At 38.1% G+C, this 23,290-nt stretch overlaps 2 protein-coding genes across 8 annotated transcripts in view; one reads left to right on the forward strand and one right to left on the reverse strand.

The window, feature by feature from the left end:
* The window catches only part of obsl1b (obscurin like cytoskeletal adaptor 1b), a 38,485-nt gene extending 34,198 nt beyond the window's left edge, over window positions 1-4,287 (forward strand). For all 6 annotated transcript variants that reach the window (XM_039817561.1, XM_039817562.1, XM_039817563.1 and 3 more), the window contains one exon: window positions 2,786-4,287. In XM_039817561.1, coding sequence (XP_039673495.1) covers window positions 2,786-2,796 — 11 coding nt within the window. In that variant the 3' untranslated portion in view covers window positions 2,797-4,287. The remainder of the gene's footprint in view (window positions 1-2,785) is intronic.
* LOC120569618 (carboxy-terminal domain RNA polymerase II polypeptide A small phosphatase 1-like) overlaps window positions 4,111-23,290 on the reverse strand; it is a 29,503-nt gene continuing 10,323 nt past the window's right edge. The window contains exons 2-7 of one of the 2 annotated variants that reach the window (XM_039817568.1): window positions 21,039-21,187; window positions 16,634-16,735; window positions 10,267-10,323; window positions 8,272-8,364; window positions 6,192-6,377; window positions 4,111-6,034 (exon numbers count right to left, since the gene is read on the reverse strand). In XM_039817568.1, coding sequence (XP_039673502.1) covers window positions 5,906-6,034; window positions 6,192-6,377; window positions 8,272-8,364; window positions 10,267-10,323; window positions 16,634-16,735; window positions 21,039-21,187 — 716 coding nt within the window. In that variant the 3' untranslated portion in view covers window positions 4,111-5,905. Of the gene's footprint in view, window positions 6,035-6,191; window positions 6,378-8,271; window positions 8,365-10,266; window positions 10,324-16,633; window positions 16,736-17,432; window positions 20,355-21,038; window positions 21,188-23,290 lie in introns of those variants that run through there. The other variant, XM_039817567.1, reaches the window with a different exon arrangement.

Raw genomic sequence — 23,290 nt, forward strand, 5'->3', positions numbered from 1 at the left:
TTAAGGAATTTTGTTAAATGAAAGAATTCCTTTCATATAACAAAATATAACGTATCTAATATTTAAAAAAAAAAAACGATAACAGCACACAATATACAAGTAATAATACCCAACTTTTAATAGTAAAATCCAATCATTTTTGGTTTTTGTCCTTGGACATGAATATTTTTACTTTTCACTTTAAGTGTATAAAAAGTTCAAACACATGATTTTTACTTGTAACAGAGTATTTCTACACTGTAGATCTACTTTTACTCATGATCTGAGTACTACTTCCAGCACAGCGTCAGACTGAATTTAGCTGACCAACTGGTGAGACAGTGAATGTATAACCCAGTATTGTAATTTAAACAATAATCACTAGAGGGAGATAATAAGAAAGTCTTGAGTCTGCTCGTTTGACTAAAGGCTCTATAACCCCTCTCCAGTGGCTTTTTCAAAAAGTGATATGGAAATGAATTAAAGTTATTATTTTTTTTAGAACCATTAGAAATGTTGATAGGCTAATTTAGATTTAGTAGACTGTCTTCCCTTCATTATAAGGCTCAAATATGCTTTGCCACTCCAGACAGATTTGTAAAAAATGCAGAAAATGGCTTCTTTGATATTAAAGCTTGTTGACCCCTAGTAGTGGATCAATGCAAGTGATGGAAGAAAATGTTTTGATGCAGGATGGTTTTTATTCAATAAACTGGTCTACTAAAAAGCCATATTTGCATTAGAAGCACCAAAAAAAAAAAAAAAAAAAAACATAAATCCATCAGACTGATTCTGAATTGTCACGATGGCATCTTAAAGTGCTCATATTATACTTTTGGGATTTTTCCCTTTCTTTTATTGTGTTATATATCTTTTTGTGCATGTTATAGGTTTACAAAGTGAAAAAGCCCAAAGTCCCCCCCAAAGGGACTTACCATCTCCAACAGAAAACACTGTTCACAAACTGCTCCAAACAGCTCTGTTGTAGTCCAGCCTTTACAAACACTCGTCACTTTGGAACACACGTTATAATGCTCGCCTAGCTGCTAGCATGTCACACCATCATACTCTGCAACTGACTAGCTAGCAGTACTTACTGAGCATGTGCCACTCCCAACAAAGATGGAACAGAAGTGAGATGTCTCACTCTGTAGCTAAAACAGAGAGCTCAACACACAGGGGGAAAAGAGGAGCTGCAGCAATGTGCAGTACAACAAAAATATGGTGTTTGAAAATTAAACCATGTAAACCTATTCTGGTACAACCTCTAAATACAATTATGAACCTGAAAATGAGCATAATATGAGCACTTTAAAGTGTGTTGCCTGACTTGGCACAGCGCATGCATCAATAAATACAGCAAATGTTTTGGCTCTTAGAGTGCTACATTCTGTAAATAATATAGGGTGTTTATGGCCCCACTCAAGCTGCAAGCATGTAGGTCAAGCAACATAAAGCACATAGCCGCAGGACCATCTCAAGCTATTTAAATGCGTAGGAGAGTAAACTATTTTTTACTTTATTATGTTGGCTTTAAATGAAAGAGTATTATGTTCAGTGATCTGTTGTAAACCTGTCATGAATTCAGAGGGTTATAAACTAAGGGCCATGTGCAGCACAACCAGGACTCACGCTCACATTAGAACATTAAAAATGAAATTCAAATGGTCAGAAACTTTAGAGGGGATATGGTATAATCATAGGCAGTGGTGGAAAGTAACTAAGGAGCCATTACATTTACTCAACTACTGTTCTGAGGTACTTCTGAGGAAGTATTTTCATTTTCTGCTACTTTTTAGTTCTACTTTACCAAATGTTGTACTTTGTTTATTTTACATGTATTTGCCGACTTTAGTTAGTTACTTAGCAGGTTCAGATCAATATATTTTGGATTAAGATATGGTAAAACTTGAATGCAGGACTTTTACTGTTTATATAAGTGCACACAGTGCTACTTTTACCTGAGTGAGCAATAAGGCCTTATGATGTACGTACATTTGAGGATTATAATTTGTTGATTTGGTTTCAGGTCTTTGGCTTAGTCAAAAAGTCCATTTCAGGTTGGCCAAAAGTTTGGGGGTTTGCAAAAGTCGGCATCTGCGCAAAGTTCAATTAAGCTTAAAACAGTAGGTCCCAATCCGGGGGGTTGGAAGGGGTCTCAATATGTATCTGAGGGGCATAAGATATTTAAAGGTAGAAAAAAAAAGGAAGATATTTCTGTTGTACAAAAGACATTGTCCTGGTCAAATATTGAATCATTTCATCTCTTTGGGCCTTTAAATTAAACAATCTGAGAAGGAAAAATCACTCTTAGGTCAAACTACTGACAGCTCATGTCCACACCAGACCTATTCATTATAGTTTGGTATTTTTCATTAGTTTTTAATTTTGTTTTCAATTCAGTTAGTTTACAAAGTGGGTTTCCTCATTTCAGTTTGTATTGTAAAAAGGGTTAAGTTTAAGTTTTTATTAGTTTCTGTATTAGTTTCAGTTTTTTTTTTTAATAGAGATATTTAAGATTTAAAAAGTTCAAAACAGGTATTACAATACTAACCCAGATTCAAAAAAAAAAATAAATAAATAAAAATAATAAGGTGCACTTTCAATTAAATAATCGTTGAAGTTATTTTCAAAAGTTTTTTACGTATAGGTTTAGTAAAAACTAGCTATTGTGTAATGGACAGGTTACACAAGACGCGTTTACATTTTGACAGAATAAGGTCAAATGATGACTGACTGACTGAATGTCTTGACCTATGCTCTCTGACCCTCAGTCTCATTTCTTTTCTCTGCTCAAATTTCCCAGGTGATCCGTGAGTGACATCTTCTATCTGTCATCACCTAGTTGACACGGACTGATTTAATATATTAATGCTTTTTAAGTTGTAACATTGACATTGCTTATATATTTACAAACAGTATGTCTATAAAAAAGTGGTTTAAACAGGGTTGTGATGGATTTTCATGCAGTTCAGTTAATTCAGGGAGTGGATTTTCTTGTAGTAACTTGCCTTAAGAATGGTCTTTATGCAATTTTGGTTTATGTAAAATGAGTCATAGTCAGCGTGTGAATACATATAAACAGTTCCATTATCACAATACAAACTGCAGTTTGGATGTAAACGATGTCCTGTGTGTAAGTGGTCTGACTGTAACCGTGTTCAGGTTTGAGCTGAATGTGTATGTGTGCCAATAAATATCTGATTTAAATACAAGGATATGGTTAGAATGATACAAGGATGGAAGGTCTATGTCAAGAGTTCCACATAGTTTGAATGCAATCCACCCACATTACATGTAAAGAGACATTTCACTTTATAGGGTCACTTCTGAAGTGCTAATGTAGAACAAAAACTAACTCTCCGAAATGTTTTTTCATCTTATCTGATTTTGTTCAGGCTGCATACACACACTTAACGTGTATGTGGTCGTGGCTTTTTAAGATATTTGCCAGTTCAAAAAAAAAATTACTTTTTGTTCCGGACGCAATTTTGATGAACTCGAGTCGTCTGCTTTGACACATATTTTCAACCATAGCTGACTTACGGACTACATGTGCAGTTGTGCCACTTCTTATGCAATATAATATGATTTGCACTCAGTAATTTTCCCATATATCAAAGCATGGTTTTGTGTGGCTGTTGTGTGACAGTGATTTTTGTCTTAGTATTATCACATAGAAAACACAATGTTAAGTTTCCAGTTGACTACAGCCATGTATCGAGATCAAATTTAGATTTTAAAATGGGTCATCCAAACAAACGTCTCTTTTCATCATTTGTCCATTGTATAGATCTTTTTTTTTTATGTTTCAATGAGAAGTTTGAATAAAGACAGTAATGTCTTGCAGCAAGGGGCTTGTAATGTAAATACATTGGGCCAAAAATCAGGTAATTTAGAAAAGAAATAGATTATAGGAAATTACTTGATCACCTTGATTGATAATCAGGGCATGCTAGTTTTAATGTTGTGTGTGTATTATGTTTGAACTTAACAGAGAATGATAGTTGTTTTCATATGAAATCTGTTCCATATTCCATTTTTCCATTTGACTTCTTTCCACCTCTGCCATGTCATGTTGTGTTGAGCGTTACATATGTGAAAAAAAGTACTGTTGTGAAATATGACCCGTTTCAATAAAACATGCTTTATTGATGCCAGGTAAAAATATCTCTAGTTGTCTTTTTTTTTCTTTTCTTCAACCTAAACAATTATCAGCAGCAATTTAAAAACTCACTTGTTGGAACCAGTTTCTTTACTTGAGTCATGTTAATACTCTCGTTGCATTCAGTAAAAAAAAAAAAAAAAGTTAAATCATTATTTAAAGACAGGTTATGGTTTTTCAGGTATCGTCAAAGTAACCGTTTTAACACACACCACACACACACACACACACACACACACACACACACACACACACACACACACACACACACACACACACACACACACACACACACACACACACACAACACACACACACACACACACACACACACACACACACACACACACACACGTTTCCCCAATGGAACTGTATTTACAGCTCGATACGGCACAACATTTGACTTCCATTAACGTCTTACACAAAAAAAGGTTTACAGATCAAAGTGTGCTTTAAAATCAAACGTCAAAACTTACTTAAGTCGCCGTAGCAGGTTAGCGCCTCTTCCTGCACACATGAACAATATTGCATTATTGATGGGGCCGCACACTGTGGTGGCCAATTCAACAAAAAAAAAAAACTCAAAAGATAAAATAACATTCGGAAAAATAACATCAAAACCAATTCAAAACGATTGCCTAAAATTCTGATATACTGTATATACAAAAATAATCTCACCATTTCTGCAGTGGTAAAACTCTTTGTGTGAAAGGTCCGATCAGTGTGAAGTCAATCGGTTTTCTTAATCCAGAATTGTCCCAAAAAATCCAGATCTCATGTCTTATATTAAGCTTTTTTCAAGATGTGTTGATATGCAAGTATGAGGTCAACTAATGAATAACAAGATGAGGGTGTTTTGTGACTGGACTGGGCATAAGACAAAATATAAAAGGGTTATTACACATTCATATATAGATTCCAGTAATATTAGAATTTAGTGATTAATCTTTAGCAGTCATCTGTAGTATAGTAGTGATAGTAGTGAATGAAGACTACAATCAATGGCAGTAGATTGCCATAAATATTGTTCTTTTTAATCTAAAATGCAATTTTGGAGCCAAATTCCTACCACAAACAGTATTTGTTCAAAGCTTTCAGAAGACATTAGGTAAACGCACAGTATTTGGAGCACACCACAAATGTGTGTTTCGTAGTTAAATGTGCCTTTAACATGTTTACAATATTAAACCACAATTCTCTAAAGTTAATGATTGTCTTTTCCTACATACACATTCGGCCATGTGAGCAAACAAAAGTAAGTTAATGGAGTTTAAGGAACAGTCTTCAATGACTTGTTCTGTGTAAGAGATTCAAATACTAATAAAAATGCTACAATAAACTGAAATGAAAACGACTGATGCCGTTCATTTGTAGAATGGCGCTGAACAACTGTTCAAGCAATCTAGGTTTACAGCTTACTTAAATAGGTCACTGCTGTCACATAACGACGACAACAACAACAACAAACTAGCTGCACTGCAAAAGATATCTACAGAAGTCATTGAATCTCATATTCAGTCTTTATCTAGACTTACTACAACAAAAAAGAATCTTTGGATTAGATTACTACCAAACCCCCCTGGAAAGATTTCTTTCACTTTTTTTATGCAATACACTGTTAAGAATACGAGATTAAATGAGACATTTTTTGCAGTGTGGTCCTTGTAGTCGGATGCAGCGTGGAGCCTGCGGCCCACCAGCCTCCGTGGCCCCGTGACGACAGCTGCTGGGGATTATTTTCATCCTAGTTTCCTGCCTCTGTTAACTTGAAGTCCTCTGCTGCTGGAGAACTTCATAGATGTCGTCCACTTTGCTTAGTCTCTCAAAGAAAGGGATAAGATCGAGGAGCTCGGTGTCTGACATGTCGTCAAACCAGGACGCTACTGGAACCTGGAGGTTTGAGGAAGTGAGATGTGGAGGGATTAGAAGACCTTTTTTAACATTCCACAGTACCTAATATTTTATCGTCATTATCCCAAAACGATTTGTAGTGAACAACACAAATGCAGGTTAGTGTATTGCAGAGAAAGAAATCTAGATGGCCTACTGCGTTGTCGGGATGGAAGACGTAGGAGGCTGGGGAGTTATCAATGATGATGACCTTGTTGAGGTCTCTTCCTAAACGGCTCAGGTCCTTTACGTAGTTCCCTTTGTGGAAGACGCAGGACTCCCGGAAGAGACGGCTGCGGAAGGCCCCCCATTTGTCCAACAGGTCCGACACAGGATCTGCATACTACAGGAACAGGAGAAAACCAGGGGCTAGGGTTACACAATTCTGTGCTAGGTTTGTAGGTTATTCTGTGGTTGTACAGCAATTATGCAATAGTACTGTATGTACGTTCAAATTGTACTGCACATGACTTATGTACAGAGCCGCTAAAGGAACATATGGGGGAGAAAAGAAATAAGATGGCGAAAAAAACAAAAACAAATACTTTTGCATTCTCTTGCTACCCCTTTTTAGGGCGAAAAAAAAGGAAATGTACTTTTAGGTCAGTTCGGCACCATGGAAACCACAACAATAAAATAAACGACCTGTGGAGCAACGGTTATGACATTTTATAAAAAAAAAAAAAAAAAAATTTGAACAGACGGAATTTAAAATAAAAAAGATGTAAAATTGTTCAAATGGATGTGGAATGCACAATCAGTTGAAACTGGAATAATAAATGCCAAGCTCAAGGTGGTAGGTCTTAGGCACACAGACTGTGTGGGCATCTCTGTGCACACCTTCTATTTTGCTGTATGTATGTGCAGCAGCACAATGTGCAAAAGGGCTGGGTGAAGGTGAATATAGATCTGCGGCTGTGGTGATTATTAAATAGTCCCTTAGCCAGTCACATAACTGGCGATCTAGCTCTGAAACCCCAGTGCTGGTAGCAGTAAAAAGGTAGACAAAGAACCACATACATTTTTCATTCAAAAATCAACAAAACAAACAGACTACTGAACTAAATGGCAGAAACTAAGTGGCATTGCATGCTGTAGGATTTCCTCACAAGTCCTAACAAGGCAAAAATAAGATTTTTTTTAAGTTGCTTTAGCTGATTTTTATTTTTTTTTTACCACTTGGGGGCAACACAAACCAGTTGTAAACACATCATTGACATATTAGTACAAGTTAGTAGTTGAAATGGTGAACCCATTAGCAAACAGTTCCTTACCAGCAGACACACACACAGCAACATTAGCATTACATAACAAGATGAATGTCCAATAATCACACTTTTTAGCAATGCTGCTGGTCTCCAACTCCTCCTGAGAGCACCATCTGTCTCTTAAGCTGCTAAATGCTCCTCTAGGTTAACTAGCTAGTCACTAACTTTGGTTGTTGCTTTAACTGGTTGATGTTTTACGTGTATTGTTGTTAATAGTAAGCCTGTTAAAAGTAGATCATCATAGCAGACACAAATTTACAACCAATCTGCATCACATTTCAATGCACAGTTTGAGCACGAATGAAAGAAAAGTGGTATCCGCAAAATTTAAGTGTTAGACATTTTTGAAACATGAAATGCGGAAGATCAGCATTTGATTTTAGCACCTGTAAGTGCTGTAGACAAACACGGCAACTAATGCAATTAACAGACACTACATACTTTGAACCTGTATTGTTATCACAGAAACTTTGTCATTTTTGCTTTTGAATCAATGAACTGTTTAATTTCTCAGGACCATTTCATGGAAACCCTGTCACATGAATACATTTGAACAGGAAATTGTCAAGGCTATTGAATGTGTGACCCTGTTATTAAAAATAAAATAAGTATTTGAAAGCTCAAACATGGCAACTAAAACCTAATGAATCAAGTCACGCGAGGGAGTCACCGAGTCATGACTCATAACCGACCAAATGCTTCACAAAGTTAAGCCGAGGCTAACACAGTTGAAGTAAATGTGAAAGGTTAATCGCCTGACAGGTATCATAAATATATCTTTATGTGCGAGGGCGTATGTAGAAGGTCACCTACAAATCAAACACAAAAAAATGACGATGGGTTTCCAGTAATTCTACAACAGGTGTCCCTTCCCACATCTGGTGTGTCCATCTGATAAACGCCAATCTGCCTCTTATGATAAGTCCCGTTTGAACCATTCGTTGCACAGAAGAAGAGCAGCACTCTGACCTTTGATAAGCTGGCAGTGAACAAGACGCACTCGAACAATTCTCCCATCCTCTTGAGGAATTCGTCAACGTGGGGTCTCTTTAACACATACACCTGGGTGGAGACACAAAAGCATTGGAGCATGAAATGCACAGTTGGTCTGCCACATGCTTCACTTTATTATGGATATGGTCAGGAATACAACTACTCATTGGGAAATATATAAAGAAATAAAGGAAAATGGTAATCCTACTTCTGACCATGTAGTAGTTTATTAAAACGTAACAGAGCAACCTATCTACCTGTCCAAATTTAGGCTTTTTAATATCATATATAATTTCAGTCTCCACACATTACAGTTCTGTGATTACCCAGACGTCATATTGGACGACGAGGAATAATATCCATTTCATCTACCATTAACATTAGTTGTATGCTGATAATTCTATGTTGCTATAATGACATAAAATACTGCAAAAGAAAACATAAAGCTGTAACATTTCTTGAAAAACACCCCAACAGGACTTTATACTGTATCTACTTCCACTAAGATGCTGGCGGCCTTGTTTCTGAACCAAGTCATCCTGAATAGGCTTTCCCCACTTTAAACAAGCCTATCCTGGATTACTTGAAACAGACCCAGGCCCTTCGGACAACAAAGCTCCTCTGTCTGCTGGGAGGCCCAGCACAACAGATTGGGGTTACCATTGAGCGCCTGCAGGGAATAGTCACTGCCATTCCCCAGCACCAATGAGCAGGACATAATATGCCCCACAGAGTGAGATTGATGGCCAGTTATTTCTGAGAAGCCTGCCAGGGTTTTCTCATTTCGTCAGGCCACGTAAATAGCCGCCTGCTGCTTGGAGCCATCAACAGAGCGAGCTACAGCACTGTCAGGTAGCTAGCACAGTGTTTCCAGTGCAAACCAGGGAGGATTTTGGAGTTTTACCCCCTTACTTTTGAATTTGAAAGTTCATAATAAGGCTTTCAAAAGTATCAATACTTGTTTATGTGTTTCAAATGATTTGATCTTAATTATACATTAAATAGTATAGAATGTACTGAAGCTATAAAAAAAAAGATCTACAATCAGATTTTCAACCCAAGGCTACACAGATCAAACAACATGGAAGAAAATCAGCTAGTCCTCAACCTGTGGCTGAAACGACATTCTCTCCAGTAATTAACCAAACACTGACTTCTTCTGTACCAGCACAATAGAAAAAGATAACTTGTCGTTATCCGAATCAAGTCATAATTTTAAATCTTTTTACTTTTTTAGATTTTGCTTTACATTTTCCTTGTTTCCAGCCCAGTTGATGGTTTACAATTTGTTTGAGTGTAACCCAAACCATCCAGTAACTGATTTTACATTTATTTTTTTTATGGGCCGGAAGAGTCAAAAGCATTTCCATTGAGTGTTGTCTTCCCATCCATCCAAAGATATACTTTATGGTTTCCTCAGTAGATCAGCATTGGCTAAATATCTTGTAAACAAGCTTAGTAATAGTGTTGCATTTATATTTTAGTGTACAGGGTATGATTTCAATTTTGTTTCATATTGATTCTCATTATCCATCCAAGATCTTCCTAGTTGTCAGTGTTTTGGTTCATTTTGTAAAAAAAAAAAAACAATTGTTAAAAGTTTAAGAACAGAGGTAAAAATGAATGGCATGGTGTACATGTTGTACTCCCTTGTAATCTACAATTGCAGTCATTATTTCAATGTTTTTTTATACAAGTATCGTATATATAAGTTTCAGATTCTGGTATTGTGACAACCTTAGTTCATAAAGCATCCTACTGTTCAGGTCAAATGGTTAATAGCACAGATTGTGGTTTCTGGTGGGTGGTACATACATGGTTCTCTGTATTAATCCTGCTTGCACAATTGTGTACACAAATCTTTGGGGCTTTTATGATGAAGTCGATCAAGCTTGTAGAAACTTCCACGATGGCTGCTTTTAACATTGTGGTGATGTAGTACATGGTCACTTAAGCATATCAAGTGCCTACCTGGTGAACTGTTCCATCAATTTCCACTGGAATGATAAAATCAGCATTGTTCACTGGCTGTTGAAAAAAGGGGTAGAAGTGTTAAACACACAAAAAGAATAATTTCATTTTATCTTCAAAAGGAAATCTACACTTTACCATTCGGACAGGGCGTTATGAAGATGTACAGTATATCGTCAAAATGCTATGAAACTCTATTGTACATATTTTTCTATATTGCTTCGATTACAAAAAACAGCTGGCGAACTGCGTTACAGCAATATTTACATCATTTGGACGCTGTTTTACGTTCTGATCCTTCCACGTTATGTTCATTTCACACTAAACTTCTTAATAAAATGAGAAAATACTTTTCATTTGTCAAGTATTTATACATAGAGTATACAAAAACAGGATTTGCCATGTGATTATTTCGTGTATTTATTTATGTATTGAATTATTAGAAAACATGCTATATCCTGATATATACATCGTTATCAAGATATGAAATGACATATCGGGACAGAAGATTTTGAACATATTGCCCAGCCCTGTTTTCCAGAGAGATGTGAGTGATAGCAACAAATCCGAAGTGAGGATGTGTCAGACACACAGACACAAAGATGCCGCCTCAGCGTCTTTTAAATAACACAATACTGTAAATAACTCCTGTCACTTCCATCATGGAAATATGGGCGCTACAGAAAAGTGATAAGGGTCATAACTTTTATGATTTATTTAGGCAGTTCTCACATCTGAAATATGCTTCTCAAATGTTAGTATCACCCCAAGCATTTTCTATATAAGGCATTACAGCATGGCCTAAACATATACTATGAGGTAATGAAAGTGAGACCGAACGAGTTTATCATTAACCATAAACAGAAAGTGCGTGTACGCTTTGAGAATTAATGCACAGTATTTTTCTCAATGTTGCATGCTGGTTTATGTTCTGTCCTGTATCTGCTGGTTTAAATGTTTTGCATTTGAAAAATTTAAATTTATCTAAATGATTAATTAATTAATTCATCCATTTTTTGATGCGGCCGTAGAGGATTCTCCATCAATCCAGTGACTGACCACAATCGATTATTGCCTACTGATGTTACTTGTTGATTTTATGGTTGCTGCAATTTTTTGTTTTTGCCTTTTGTCTGTTGTGTTGAGACTGCTACATCCAGGAAGTGTCTTTTTAAAGAGCAGTTCATCCGATTGCTTGAATTTGTTGGTGAAAACCATGTGTAGCAATATATAATAATATTGAGGAGGTGGCGCATCGTGATATGGAATCGATTTGAATCGTTGACAGGATAATGGAAATCGAATCGTGAGACCAGTAAAGATTCACACCCCTATTTTTTATCATGACAACATTTGCATGACAAGGCACAGGGCCTAGTGTCTAATTTGCAAATTGTGTATGTTTTTGTATGTTTAGCATTTATGGTGTGGTTACATTTCTGAATGGTAGTTACAATATAGGCTATACAAATATAATATCAAGTGACATATTTGGTCTATTTGAGCCTTTATTTCCTTAACCACTCGAAATGGGTAATAAACTTTTAAAAGGCAACTGGGTCACCTTAAAAATGTGGTGGTCTGGCTGACCTGCTACAGAATCACGCAGGGTTTGAATAATTTGGGATGACTTAAAAGGGACAATTCACCCATACATCAAAATTATTATTTTTCCTCTGACTTGTAGTGCTATTTATCAATCTACGTAGTTTTGGTGTGCGTTGCCCAGTGTTGGAGATATCGGCCGTAGAGATGTCTGCCTTCTCTCCAATATAATGGAACTAGATGGCACTTATTACCGTCGACCGTATCGATACAGTTGGCGGGTGTAGTTTGGTAGAAAGAAAATAGTTCCTCCATGAAACTGCTCACAACTCTGTGGATTATCTTGAGTAACCAAGTCATGATTTCTGGAAAGACACATTGCTGTTGAGGTTTTCAAATTGCTTTGAGCCGAGTGCCATCGAGTTCCATTATATTGGAGAGAAGGCAGCCATCTCTTCAGCCAAGATCTCCAACACTGGGCAACTCACACCAAAACAGGCTAGATTCATGAATAGCACCACAGGTAAGAGGAAAAATGTTTATTTTTATTTTGGGGAACTATCCCTTTAAGGGTCAAATTAATACTTTACTACTCCGTGGTTCTACACCTTCATGTTCATTTTTGTATAAGTGCATTTGTTTAATCTTCACTTACAACCAACTCCAAAACGGTTACCTATAACACTATTTTTAATGTGTGTGTCAAAGTAATAATGAGTTTTATTATTCACCTTGTGTTAAACATGAAGTTAACAGAGTCTGACCCTGTTTACACATAGCTAGTTGCAATATCCAGTGACATCCTTTAGGACAGTCTGTGACCCGAGAAGGACTAAACACCACATGGTATTCATTGCATGATTTGTCTTGACACAGGAGCCTGGGCTTTTGCCGTTGACTACTTTGTTCACTAAATGCTACCTTAAAAGGTATCAAACTGATCAAAAGGAAGCCAGTTATTTGTAGGAACAATCTAAAACTCGATACGTTATTTGAAAGCATCTTTACTCACAGTATATTAACATTGAGTGATTTACAGATTTGATTTAAAGAGGTGTGTAGTTGTAATTTCCTTTTAGAAACAGTGAAGTATTTATATATAAATGACTCAAGTTACAAGCCTTTTTTGAAAGAATTATTGTTGATAATCTTTTTATCATATTTAAGTCTGACCTAATGGTACATTGCTGTTAACAGCTGCACGTATACTTGTCCTTTGCAATTTACTTTTCATTCTTGGAAAACTGATTTTAATTATTATTAGGGGTCCAAGCTCGAGGGTGGTGGGATCAATTATTAAAATTGCTAAGGTTTTTATTATTATTTTTCTTCCGCAGGGTTCGACAATAGCGGTCGCCCGGGTGCCCTTGGCAACCAGATTGAGTCAATTTGCAACCGTTCCGTGGCCTCTGGTTGCTCCCTTTGGCATTTTATATACAAAAACAAATCAAAACTTACAAAACTGGAAAATCTTGTTTCAAAAGAAGTCAATATTTTATTTGGTTAAAGTTTAAACACTACGTTCATGCACAACACAACATTTCAGCTGATGTACGACCGCTTTCCACACACGCGCGTGAAAAGATACAGGCGCAACATACTTTTGTGAACTCCTCCTAGGCCGTAAGGGGTCATTTGCACGAAAATGTGCAGGTAGACTCTGTGAACCCTCATGATCAAAAGTTATCAAAACATTTTTAATCACACCTGCAGGTGTCGCTATAAAATACAAAAATCCCACACCGTTCAACACATTCAAAAACCTTATATCCACGTATTGCCTGAATGGAACTGAATCTTGCGATATAGGCCACGCCCATTTTCGTTCTAGACTTGTATCACAGTAAAATCGTGATACACGCTAAACCTCCTTTTTCAAACTTCTCCTAGGCCGTGCATCCGATCTGCATGAATCGCTGCACATAGGATCTGCAGACCGACTTGCGAAAAATGTTATCAAAAGAATTTTGGTCCGTTCAGAAATGCGGATATTACATACAAACAAATTTGGGTAGCTAGCTACAAAAACAAACTTTTGCATATCGTGGCCAAAGTATCAATGCAAAACTTTAGATTATTGTTAGACATGCCACTCCGAGGCTCAGTACCAAATCTAACGAAGATCGGCCATTAGGGGCCGCTTTTATCAACAGACGCATTTTGCCCACTTTACTAAATAGTAAATTTGCAATTGTAATTTCTCTGCCATAGTAATTGGTATCAATGCAGAACTTTAGATTATTGTTCTACATGGCACTCAGAGGCTTTGTACAAATTTTGGTGAAAACTGGCCATTAGGGGTCGCTATTATCAACAGACGCGTTTTGCCCAATAACACAATGAATGTAAATAGGACATTTGCAATTGTAATTTTGCATTTGCAATTGCAATTTTGCATTTGCAATTTACCGGGGGGCTTGGACCCCATTCACAACTGCTTGCAGTTCTAGTTATTTTTACATCTTACTTTGGTTTTAGGGTGCAGGAGGTTCTGCATCATGAAACCAGAGCACCCGTAAAATAAATGGTTCATGTTTAGGTGGCACATGAGCTAAGTCGTTTAAGGTAAAAATAATGTGTCTCCTAAAAATATGCAAAGTGATGTAGTGCTAATCCTATTTTTGCCTTGGCAAGTACATTGTTTGTTTTAACAGTCAGCATGGAAGCCTAACAGCAGACACCCTAATGAAACGGTCCTAGCTATGTTTTAATACCTGATGACTTTGATGACTTGAAGTAATTAAAGGCCAAAGTATATAAAGAAGCCATTTAGTCCAAATGAAACCAATGGAAAAAGACTAAACTAATTTTGATGGAAGTTTTTGTATTTTATTTAAATATAAAAATTTATATTTTCTAAATAAAGCATTTGTAAAAAAGATTTTCCAGTGACTGCATTGTCTCTAAATAGGCAAAACAATTACAGTTACCCAGCATGCCACAGTGTATAGCCATTCACATAGTTGTGATGTGATTTCCAATTAGTGTGGACTTTTTAGCTGTAAAGACACCTTTTATCACATCAATGCAGTGCAGCTACATGGCATTTTGTTAGATCTTGGCATTAAAACTGCCAGCAGATTTCAATACATGAAAAAAAACAAACACAGCAACACCTTAAATCATGTCATTTTTACTCACTATATTCCACACATTTAGTCTAATATGGCTTCAGTGAGACCTATGTTGTACTCCAATGAGTCCATGAACATCTCAGTGCAAAAACTACTTTAGGATGACAGTTCTATGATGAGCTTTGGATGACAATGAGGGCATAAAACTCAAAGTGAAAACTGGTTCTTGGTTTATAACCTACCAGCATCTCTAAAGCTGACTAATTACGGTAACAAATTGTATAATATATACTGTATAGGGGTGTGACGAGACACTCGCTCACGAGACAAGACGAGACACGAGATTGGGGTCACGAGAGCGAGACGCGATTTAAAGAAAACTTCAGTTAAGAAATATGACTGGGAAAAATAGTCTTTACTCAGAGAACCAAGGTTACAAGCTAGGGGTGTGACGAGACGCTTACTACACGAGACGAAACACATCACGAGATTGGGTTCATGAGAACGAGACGAGATTTTTCGTCGAGGTGAAAAGTTGTCTCGTGAGGCGATGTGATGTCAGCGTGATGGAGCGTGGAATTACTATTGAAAATCCCCCTGCCACTTTTAAATCATTTGTGTGGCAACATTTTGGTAACTACTGCACCCGCGACTCGCGGGTGCAGTAGTTAGTAGTACGGCATTTCTTTCTTACAATGTTTACATATTGTGTTTGTCTTGTCTGTCACTCTTTCACTCTTTTCACCTCGACGAGAAATCTCGTCACGCGAGATCTCGTAAAACGAGATCTCGTCACACCCTTAATACTGTATATTTGTTTTTTTAAGTACAACCATAGTGTTATAAAAACGATAGATAGATAGATAGATAGATAGATAGATAGATAGATAGATAGATAGATAGATAATTTCTTATTCTGCAACACTAACTTCCTGGAGTCTCCGCTGGTTGCTTTGGTAACCACATGGTGACTACAAAACTCCAGGATGTTACTGCTCCTGTTCCAAGAAATAAGTGTGCCATTTTTGTGTTGAAATGGAGTGGAAACTACACTCAATGGGCACAAACCAGCACTATGCCCATGAACAATGTATGCAGTGATAAGCTTGTGTCAGGAGCTGCTAACGCTGCTAATGGGTATTGTAGCTTCCCGGCCCTGGCAAGTTTGAAGAAGGAAACATGGAGGACCACACGTATTCAAAATCCAAATTTCAGGAACAGGAGTCTTCTTCTTCGCCCAGAAAAAGAAAACGGATATTGAAAAGAGCAAGAGACCAGCTTTTTGAAGCGTGAAGGCTACATACATAATACGTACTTTGAACTGCGTGGTGCGAGAGGGTTGATTGCGATACACGATCGCAACGCTAGATGAGAGAAATTCCTACACATTGGACCTTTAAATCATGGGAAAACCTTCAAACGTAGACAACATTGCATGATTCTACCCCCCACCCACACGGATGCAACCCTGGGACACCGAGATGAACAGACGGAAAGCAACACAAACTGAAAATATTTTCGCCAGTGCTGTCTCATTTTTCCACAAACAAAAGCTTATACCATCAGAATACTTTGAATTAATCTATAACCATCTGGATGGACATGATAATTATTTGTTTTAGATAAGCTAATCCATTTAATGATCTGTTTTGAATAAGTGTCTGCTAGTGGTTGTCCATCGGTCAACTTTCCCAGGAGAGTGTATAGTATAGTATACGAGAGAAAGTAGGTCACATAGGCCAGCTTACCTTAAATGAACTATGCACTAGTGTTTCATCCAAATCAATGACCACACAGATCTTTCCTGCATCATTCGATTTCATCCGGGGAAGCAGCGGTTTTGCTGGAACCTGAAGACAAAAAGAGTTTAGACCTAATGCTCCTTGCTTACCCCATTTACGTTTAATTGAGCCTTCAAGCCCCCAACATGAGCAGCAGTGACAAATTATAAGTAATTACCATACATACATACATACATACATACATACATACATAAATAATATATAAATAATAAAAATAAATACCATCCCAATTTGTAGGTGTAGACTTACAGCACATTATGTGTGTGTCTTGTCACTTAAGAGACTGAATTGTGTTCTTGTGTTTGTGTGAGGGGTTACAGGAAACCTTGGATGCTACAGCTGCTGCCCCGTTGATGGAGCATGTAAATATCACCATACTGTGGCCCGTCCTTCAACAAGTGGCCGAAGATCGGTGTTTGTTAATGTGATTCTGATGCTAAAAACAAGCTGGTGTGACCAGACTTGCTGCCTCTAACACTGATGCATGTGCTTGTCCGTGTAGAGTGAAATGCCACATGAGGATAATGGAGTTTGACACACATACCACACAGTCTGCTAAGCTGAGATCTCTTGTAACTTATTCCACAGTTGCTGGTACAGTCTTAATGATTTAAAAATAGACCAGCAGCATTGATGACCGATTTGCCTTGATTCTGGCATAATTTATGGTTTCTCCCACAGTTCTGAAAACTCAAATTTGATCTACTCCAACACTTCACAGTTAAGGTGCAAAGACGTATTATACCTCCTCTATTGGTGGAATGCAGTACTCGCATTCACAAGGCTCCGAGTATATCTCGTCGCTCCACTCGTCCTCGTCTGAATCCGCTCTTTCGGAGGACTCGTTTCCCTCAGTCCTTCCCTCATTTTTTGTAAGTTGTGTGACAACACTGTGAATAATATCTAAAGTAGGTTTTATTTCTCTTGCCTGTTCACCTAATCCACAGTCCCCTTCTGATTCCGGAGTTTGTTTGTTGGCTGTTTTTTCCACAACAGAACAGTTGGCAAAATTCTCACTAAGTTCAATAACTTCAGTAATTTCAAATCCGACTGCTTTCAGGAATAAAAGAGCATCTTCTCTTTCATTCCATGAAGCATCCCCAGTAATCATCTGATCATATGATCTTCCTTCCATAATAAATCCATTCAGGGCTTGTTTAACAGACGACTGAATGCTTTTAATCTGATATACATAGTATTCCTCAACACCTGGCTCACACATCTCTTCATTTTCCTCGGGATCTACAAGTGACCAATATGGCTCCATTTCTGAACATGCCATAAATACTTTGTCTTCGGGCTCAGTAACAATGACAGTTGTCTGTAAATGTCCAGAGGCATTGTCACAAAGAGAGTCATATTTCTCAGGAACAAAGCTTTCATCTTCATAAGCATCACCTTCAACAGAGATGTCATCTGCACATGGCGCACTCATACTCTCCTTATTACCAGAGAACAGGCAGACCTCAGCTTCTTCTTCATTGTAGATTTCAGGAACATGGCTGTCGAGCAGATTAGTGTCCTCATCTTCCTCACAATTCTCTGCATAAAGGGCATAAACTTCTGATCCATCATCTTCAACTTCATCCCCTGATAAACTTGATCCGGATTCTTTAATCCAGTCTTCAGCTTGCTCCTCTGACTCACAAGACCCAGTAGAGGCATCACCTCTCTGACTTGCATCTTCCTCGTAAGTATCTTCACATGCCTCTTCAGGAGCATCCAAACATGCATCAGTTTCCCGGACATCAATTGTTCTTTTGATTTCTTTAAATTTGTATACATTTTTGGCACGTTTCTGTGCCTCAGATTGGACTTCCTCAAGATGCAGGCGGTCATGGATATCTCCCCCGTCGAAGCAGGAGATGTAACGTTGCTTTTGTGCAAATGTGTTTCCGCAATAGTCAGCTCTGTCAAATAGATCAAAGTAATCCTCAATAACACTATCAACAGTAGGGGTTATCTTTTGATCCTCATTACTGCCATTTATATTGCTTTGCTCCATTTCGTCATCTTCTTCAAAAGATTCCCAGTGCATATGCTCATCGCTTGAATATTCTTGAGTGGTTTTTTGGGATTCCCCAGATGAATCAGAGCAGAGGTCTGAGGGAATGCTGCCATCAGGACAAGTCTTAAAGGATTTGGTTTCAATAGAAGAGCAATCAGAGGAACCGTCTTCTTCAATTCCGAACTCTGAGGTCTTATCAAAACACTGTTCTGAAGTAGCACATTGTTGATCGTACTCTTGGCTTGTTTCAGAGTAATCAGTTTCACACATTTCACAGTGATCCGTGGGCATGTTTAATGCAGTGTCATGTGGAGAGTTTTCCTCGGTGAGCTGGTGTGTCTCACAGCGTTCACTTGCAAAGTGAACATCTTCACGGTCATCGAAATAAACATGAACAGGTATGTCGAAATGTGAGGAATTGACATCCTCTGATAACATGCAGGACTCTTCATCAAAAGGCTCGGCTTCAGTTTGCTCATGTTCTTGTTCAGGTTGACAGCTCTCTTCATCATCATCACCATCATCATCATCATCGGTGCATTCATCATACTCAAAACGTTCCGTGCCACAGTCCAGTAAGTCCACTGAGTCATTAGGTGTGAAACCAGTCATTTCACATTGCTTAGAGTCCTCTGTTGATGTGTCTGGTTCAAAGCACTCACACTGCTGATCAGAAGACTCGTCATGTTGCACAAAGTCGAGGTGGTCTGTGCATTCAGGTATGAAATCAGACATTTCACACTGCCCAAAACCATCATGGTTCACTGCCAACGTATCTGGCTCAAAGTCAGAAGACTCAAACTGTTGATCAGAGGGCTTGCATTGCTGAAATAATTGGAGGTTCTCTGCACAGTGTTCACAGCAAGGGCTACATTCGGAAGCTAAGCTATGATTAGCACAGTGCTCAGAGGACTTGCAAGGTTTAAAGCACTCACAGTGTTGAGCACATTCGTCAAATAGTTGGCTTAACCCCGAAGTCTCACACTCATCAGCAATCTGGTCGGATTCAAAAAATCCGTCGCTTTCTGAGCATTGCTCAAAGCTCTCAGAGTGTCCATTGCAATATGTGCAGGGTTCCGTCTCCTCTCTATTCATGTTACAGTGTTCCACACAAAGGATAGAAGGGTCCATTTCTTTGCTGACAACAGTCTGCTCAGTATATTCCACAAGGACCTGTATGCCAAGTTCAGCACTTCCCTTTGAAGGGCTGGTTAAATCAGCCGCTTCTGTTAATTTGGGAACCTGGCATTGTTCAGCAAGCATGGCCTCAGTAGACAGCTGCCCTTCCCCGGAGACTTTACTTTGCTCAGAGTTTTCCAAATACATCAGGAAATGATTTCTTAGTCTGGATTTAGTTTGTTCAATGTTTTTAGTCCATGCTTTGGTTCCGGATCATGCAGAGTCCAAGTCCAAATGACTGGCAGGTAACTTGAGGGTCCATTGAGAGTGGATAGTCACATGACTGGTGAGGGGGGGAGGGGAGTCACTGCGAGCACAGCCCCCAGAGAGAGTAACAGCAACAGGAGCAGCATGCACGTTGATATGACAGTTTGTCACAACCAAAACTGAGCCTAGCACTTGACTCGACCCACCCCTTTGCCAGACACCAAGCAATTTATTTTAGGGACTTGGAAAGACGTGACAAATAACTTCTGGAATATCAAATCTCTATAAAAGGCTGAACTAAGGCATAAATCTGAAACTGACACCTGAGAACGTCTTGACCACTTAAGACCATAACAGCTAAAACCATGCGGTTTTCCAAGAATATATTTTCCACCGGAAGTATTGTCAATTGTCCAAAAATGTTAGGTAACGTGATAGTGGTCAATCATTGATGGACTATTCCTATTCAAACAAGCTTTACACAGGAATTCTGTATTTATTAATACAGTATTTAATAATTAATTGATAATTATTAGTTTCTAAAATGAAACCCTTATGAATCCAGGAAATACCATATGCTCTCATTCACTTCTGATGATTAGTGGAATGTGCCTTGCTCGTAGCACATCTACAGTAGCTGTTTTTTGCTAATTTTTGCAATGCAGTGATCTTCAGGTCACACGTCTCTGTAATATTTACACCATGTCCGCCCTTCTGACCATGACACCCAGTCATCTTGATAGATGTCTTAACATGGAGTATTTTTCAACACTGCTGTACTACTTCTCAGCAGGAGAGGTGCTCTTGTAAACATGAAAAGCTTTGAGTGACTAAAACATGTTTCACGCTTCACATGGCTGTCAATCATGCTGAACACATGCTGCTCAAAGACGATAAGGGGGAGAGAAAGTTGACATCCCAAAAGAGTGAGAAAGGGATGTTAAGAGGTGAACTTACTTTTGACAGAGTCCCATTTTCTTCTACCAAGAGGGGGGAATTGTTTTTTAGTGGCGGTGGCTCTGATTCTTTGCGACATAGACAGCAGAAGAGACTGTCGAGAAAGCCTCTGCGGCGAGGCTTCTTGGAGGTGGAAACTTCATTGGCACCTGAAACAGAGCGAGACAGAGAGGAAACATAAGGCATGATGCTCATACGGTATCAACATGACAGAGAAGCATAGATCCCACTTATTCTTCCCCAGTACTGATTTCCGTACTTGAATAACTGTGCGGAAATAGGCTGATATCAACCCATAAACCTTGCTAAGTGGAACTGATTAGGATTATTCTTCAGTGTGTAACATCAATGACAGAAGTGGAACCAGTCAAACTACTCATTAGCACGCTCTTTGGATTTAATTCATGTTTACTGTACTGTTCTTTATGTTTTATTGTGTTGGTACAGTTTTATTTCTTCAAATAGTATCTATTGTGTTTGGACCCTGTTCACACTTGGTTTTAAAATGCATCTTGTGCGATCAGAAGTGGACAGCGCTAACAAGTTTGAACGACTACCGAGACACATTGTGATCCGATCACTCAAACCACTTGCCGAGGTGGTCTGGGACGCATTCGACCACATATCTTTTGTAGTGTAAACGTTAATGCGACATCATCAATACAGGACGGGGTGGTGGTTTTGGCACGCCAATGCTCTATAACTTGCCCATTTTATAATGAGTTGAGTGTTGCATGCCCATTCATCATTTTGCAGTAATGAAATCTAAACACAATTGGTCAGCTGGAGACGCATGGGTGAACAGCGATGTGTTGGCAGTCCTTTTCCGATCACCGAAACGCATTTTAAAACCAAGTGTAAACAGGGTCTCAGTCACATCTGGCCAGGGCTCAGGAACCATTTTAGGGATGGGACGATTCGTCGACGTAGTCGATTACATAAATGCGTCGACAAGTTTGGCAAAACTTCGAGACTGTATGGCTGCAGTCTGGAGCATCCGGTGTCATTCCTTCTCGTCTCACGCTGTCCCCGCCTCGAAAACTTCAGTTCCAGTAGTAGGCTACAGCCGAGAGAGTGGTGGATAAGATGAGGACTGTGTGTCAGCGTTGTTCAGCAGTTGTTGGGTATGTGAGTGGAAATACATCTAACATGCTAACGCATATCCGACGTCATCACCCAGATGTGCCAATCACTGGAACGAGACAAATAAAACTGTCCAACTTCTCCTCCCTACAGTGCTTAACCAGCCTTTAGATAAAAATAATTAAAGTTAAATTAAAGGGAAAAGAGCTTGGATGTTAAACAAGAGCTTATTCATTATTTTACCATACGGTTAAAAAAGCGAATACAGGTTAATCTCTCATACACTACTCTTTTTGCACTTGCTCTGTTTACTTTAAGTTTTTATTTTTGTATTCCTCCTGAAAGGGACTTTATTTTGTGGTTGGATTGATGGCCGACATCTGGCTTCAGGTTGCACTAAAAATTCATTTTACTTGAACAGTGCAGTATTAAACAATTTTAATAAATAGAGATTTAAACCTTATTGAAATATGTTTTGTGTAAATTGTTAATAATTGAACAATGGGAAAATAATCGCTTATTGAAAAATTAATCGTTAGATTAATTGAAAAATTAATCGTTAGATTAGTCGACTAATCGAAAAAATAATCGCTAGATTAATCGTTTACAAATTAATCGTTTGGGACAGCCCTAAACCATTTTAAGATGTTAGTATTAGAAGCAATGCTGATCCAGAATATCTGATCTGTGCATCCCTCAGGCTGGTCTGTCAGCAGGACCCCGACTGTGCTCTGTCATTCTGTGTATTGCTTGACTATGGTTATTTTAGCTGTGCAGCAAAAGGTTAAAATACATTGCATAACCATGTACGTATAGGTGTACATTTCAGCCCCAAAATAGTCAGATGAAAACATCCTGGATCAGTTTCATTTCCAGTGTATGTTTTGTTGTTTGAATACCAAGAATTTGCTTAAATAAAAAACATAATAACTAACATTGAAGATTCTTTTTCATGAACATTATCCAAGTTACTGAACAGTACTTCCAAACTAATTTCCCATAAAAAAAAAAAATCCCTACAAGGTAACAAAACACCACCACAAATTCTGTTCTCAAAGTTAACACTTTAAAGATTATTTAAAATGCTTAACAGTTACTTTTCAAAATACATATGATTAGATCCAGCACTCATTTACTGTTAGACCCGTTATTTCCTATTTCCAAAACAG

Source organism: Perca fluviatilis, chromosome 12 (genome assembly GCF_010015445.1).
Source record: "Perca fluviatilis chromosome 12, GENO_Pfluv_1.0, whole genome shotgun sequence".
Taxonomy (NCBI): Eukaryota; Metazoa; Chordata; class Actinopteri; order Perciformes; family Percidae; genus Perca; species Perca fluviatilis.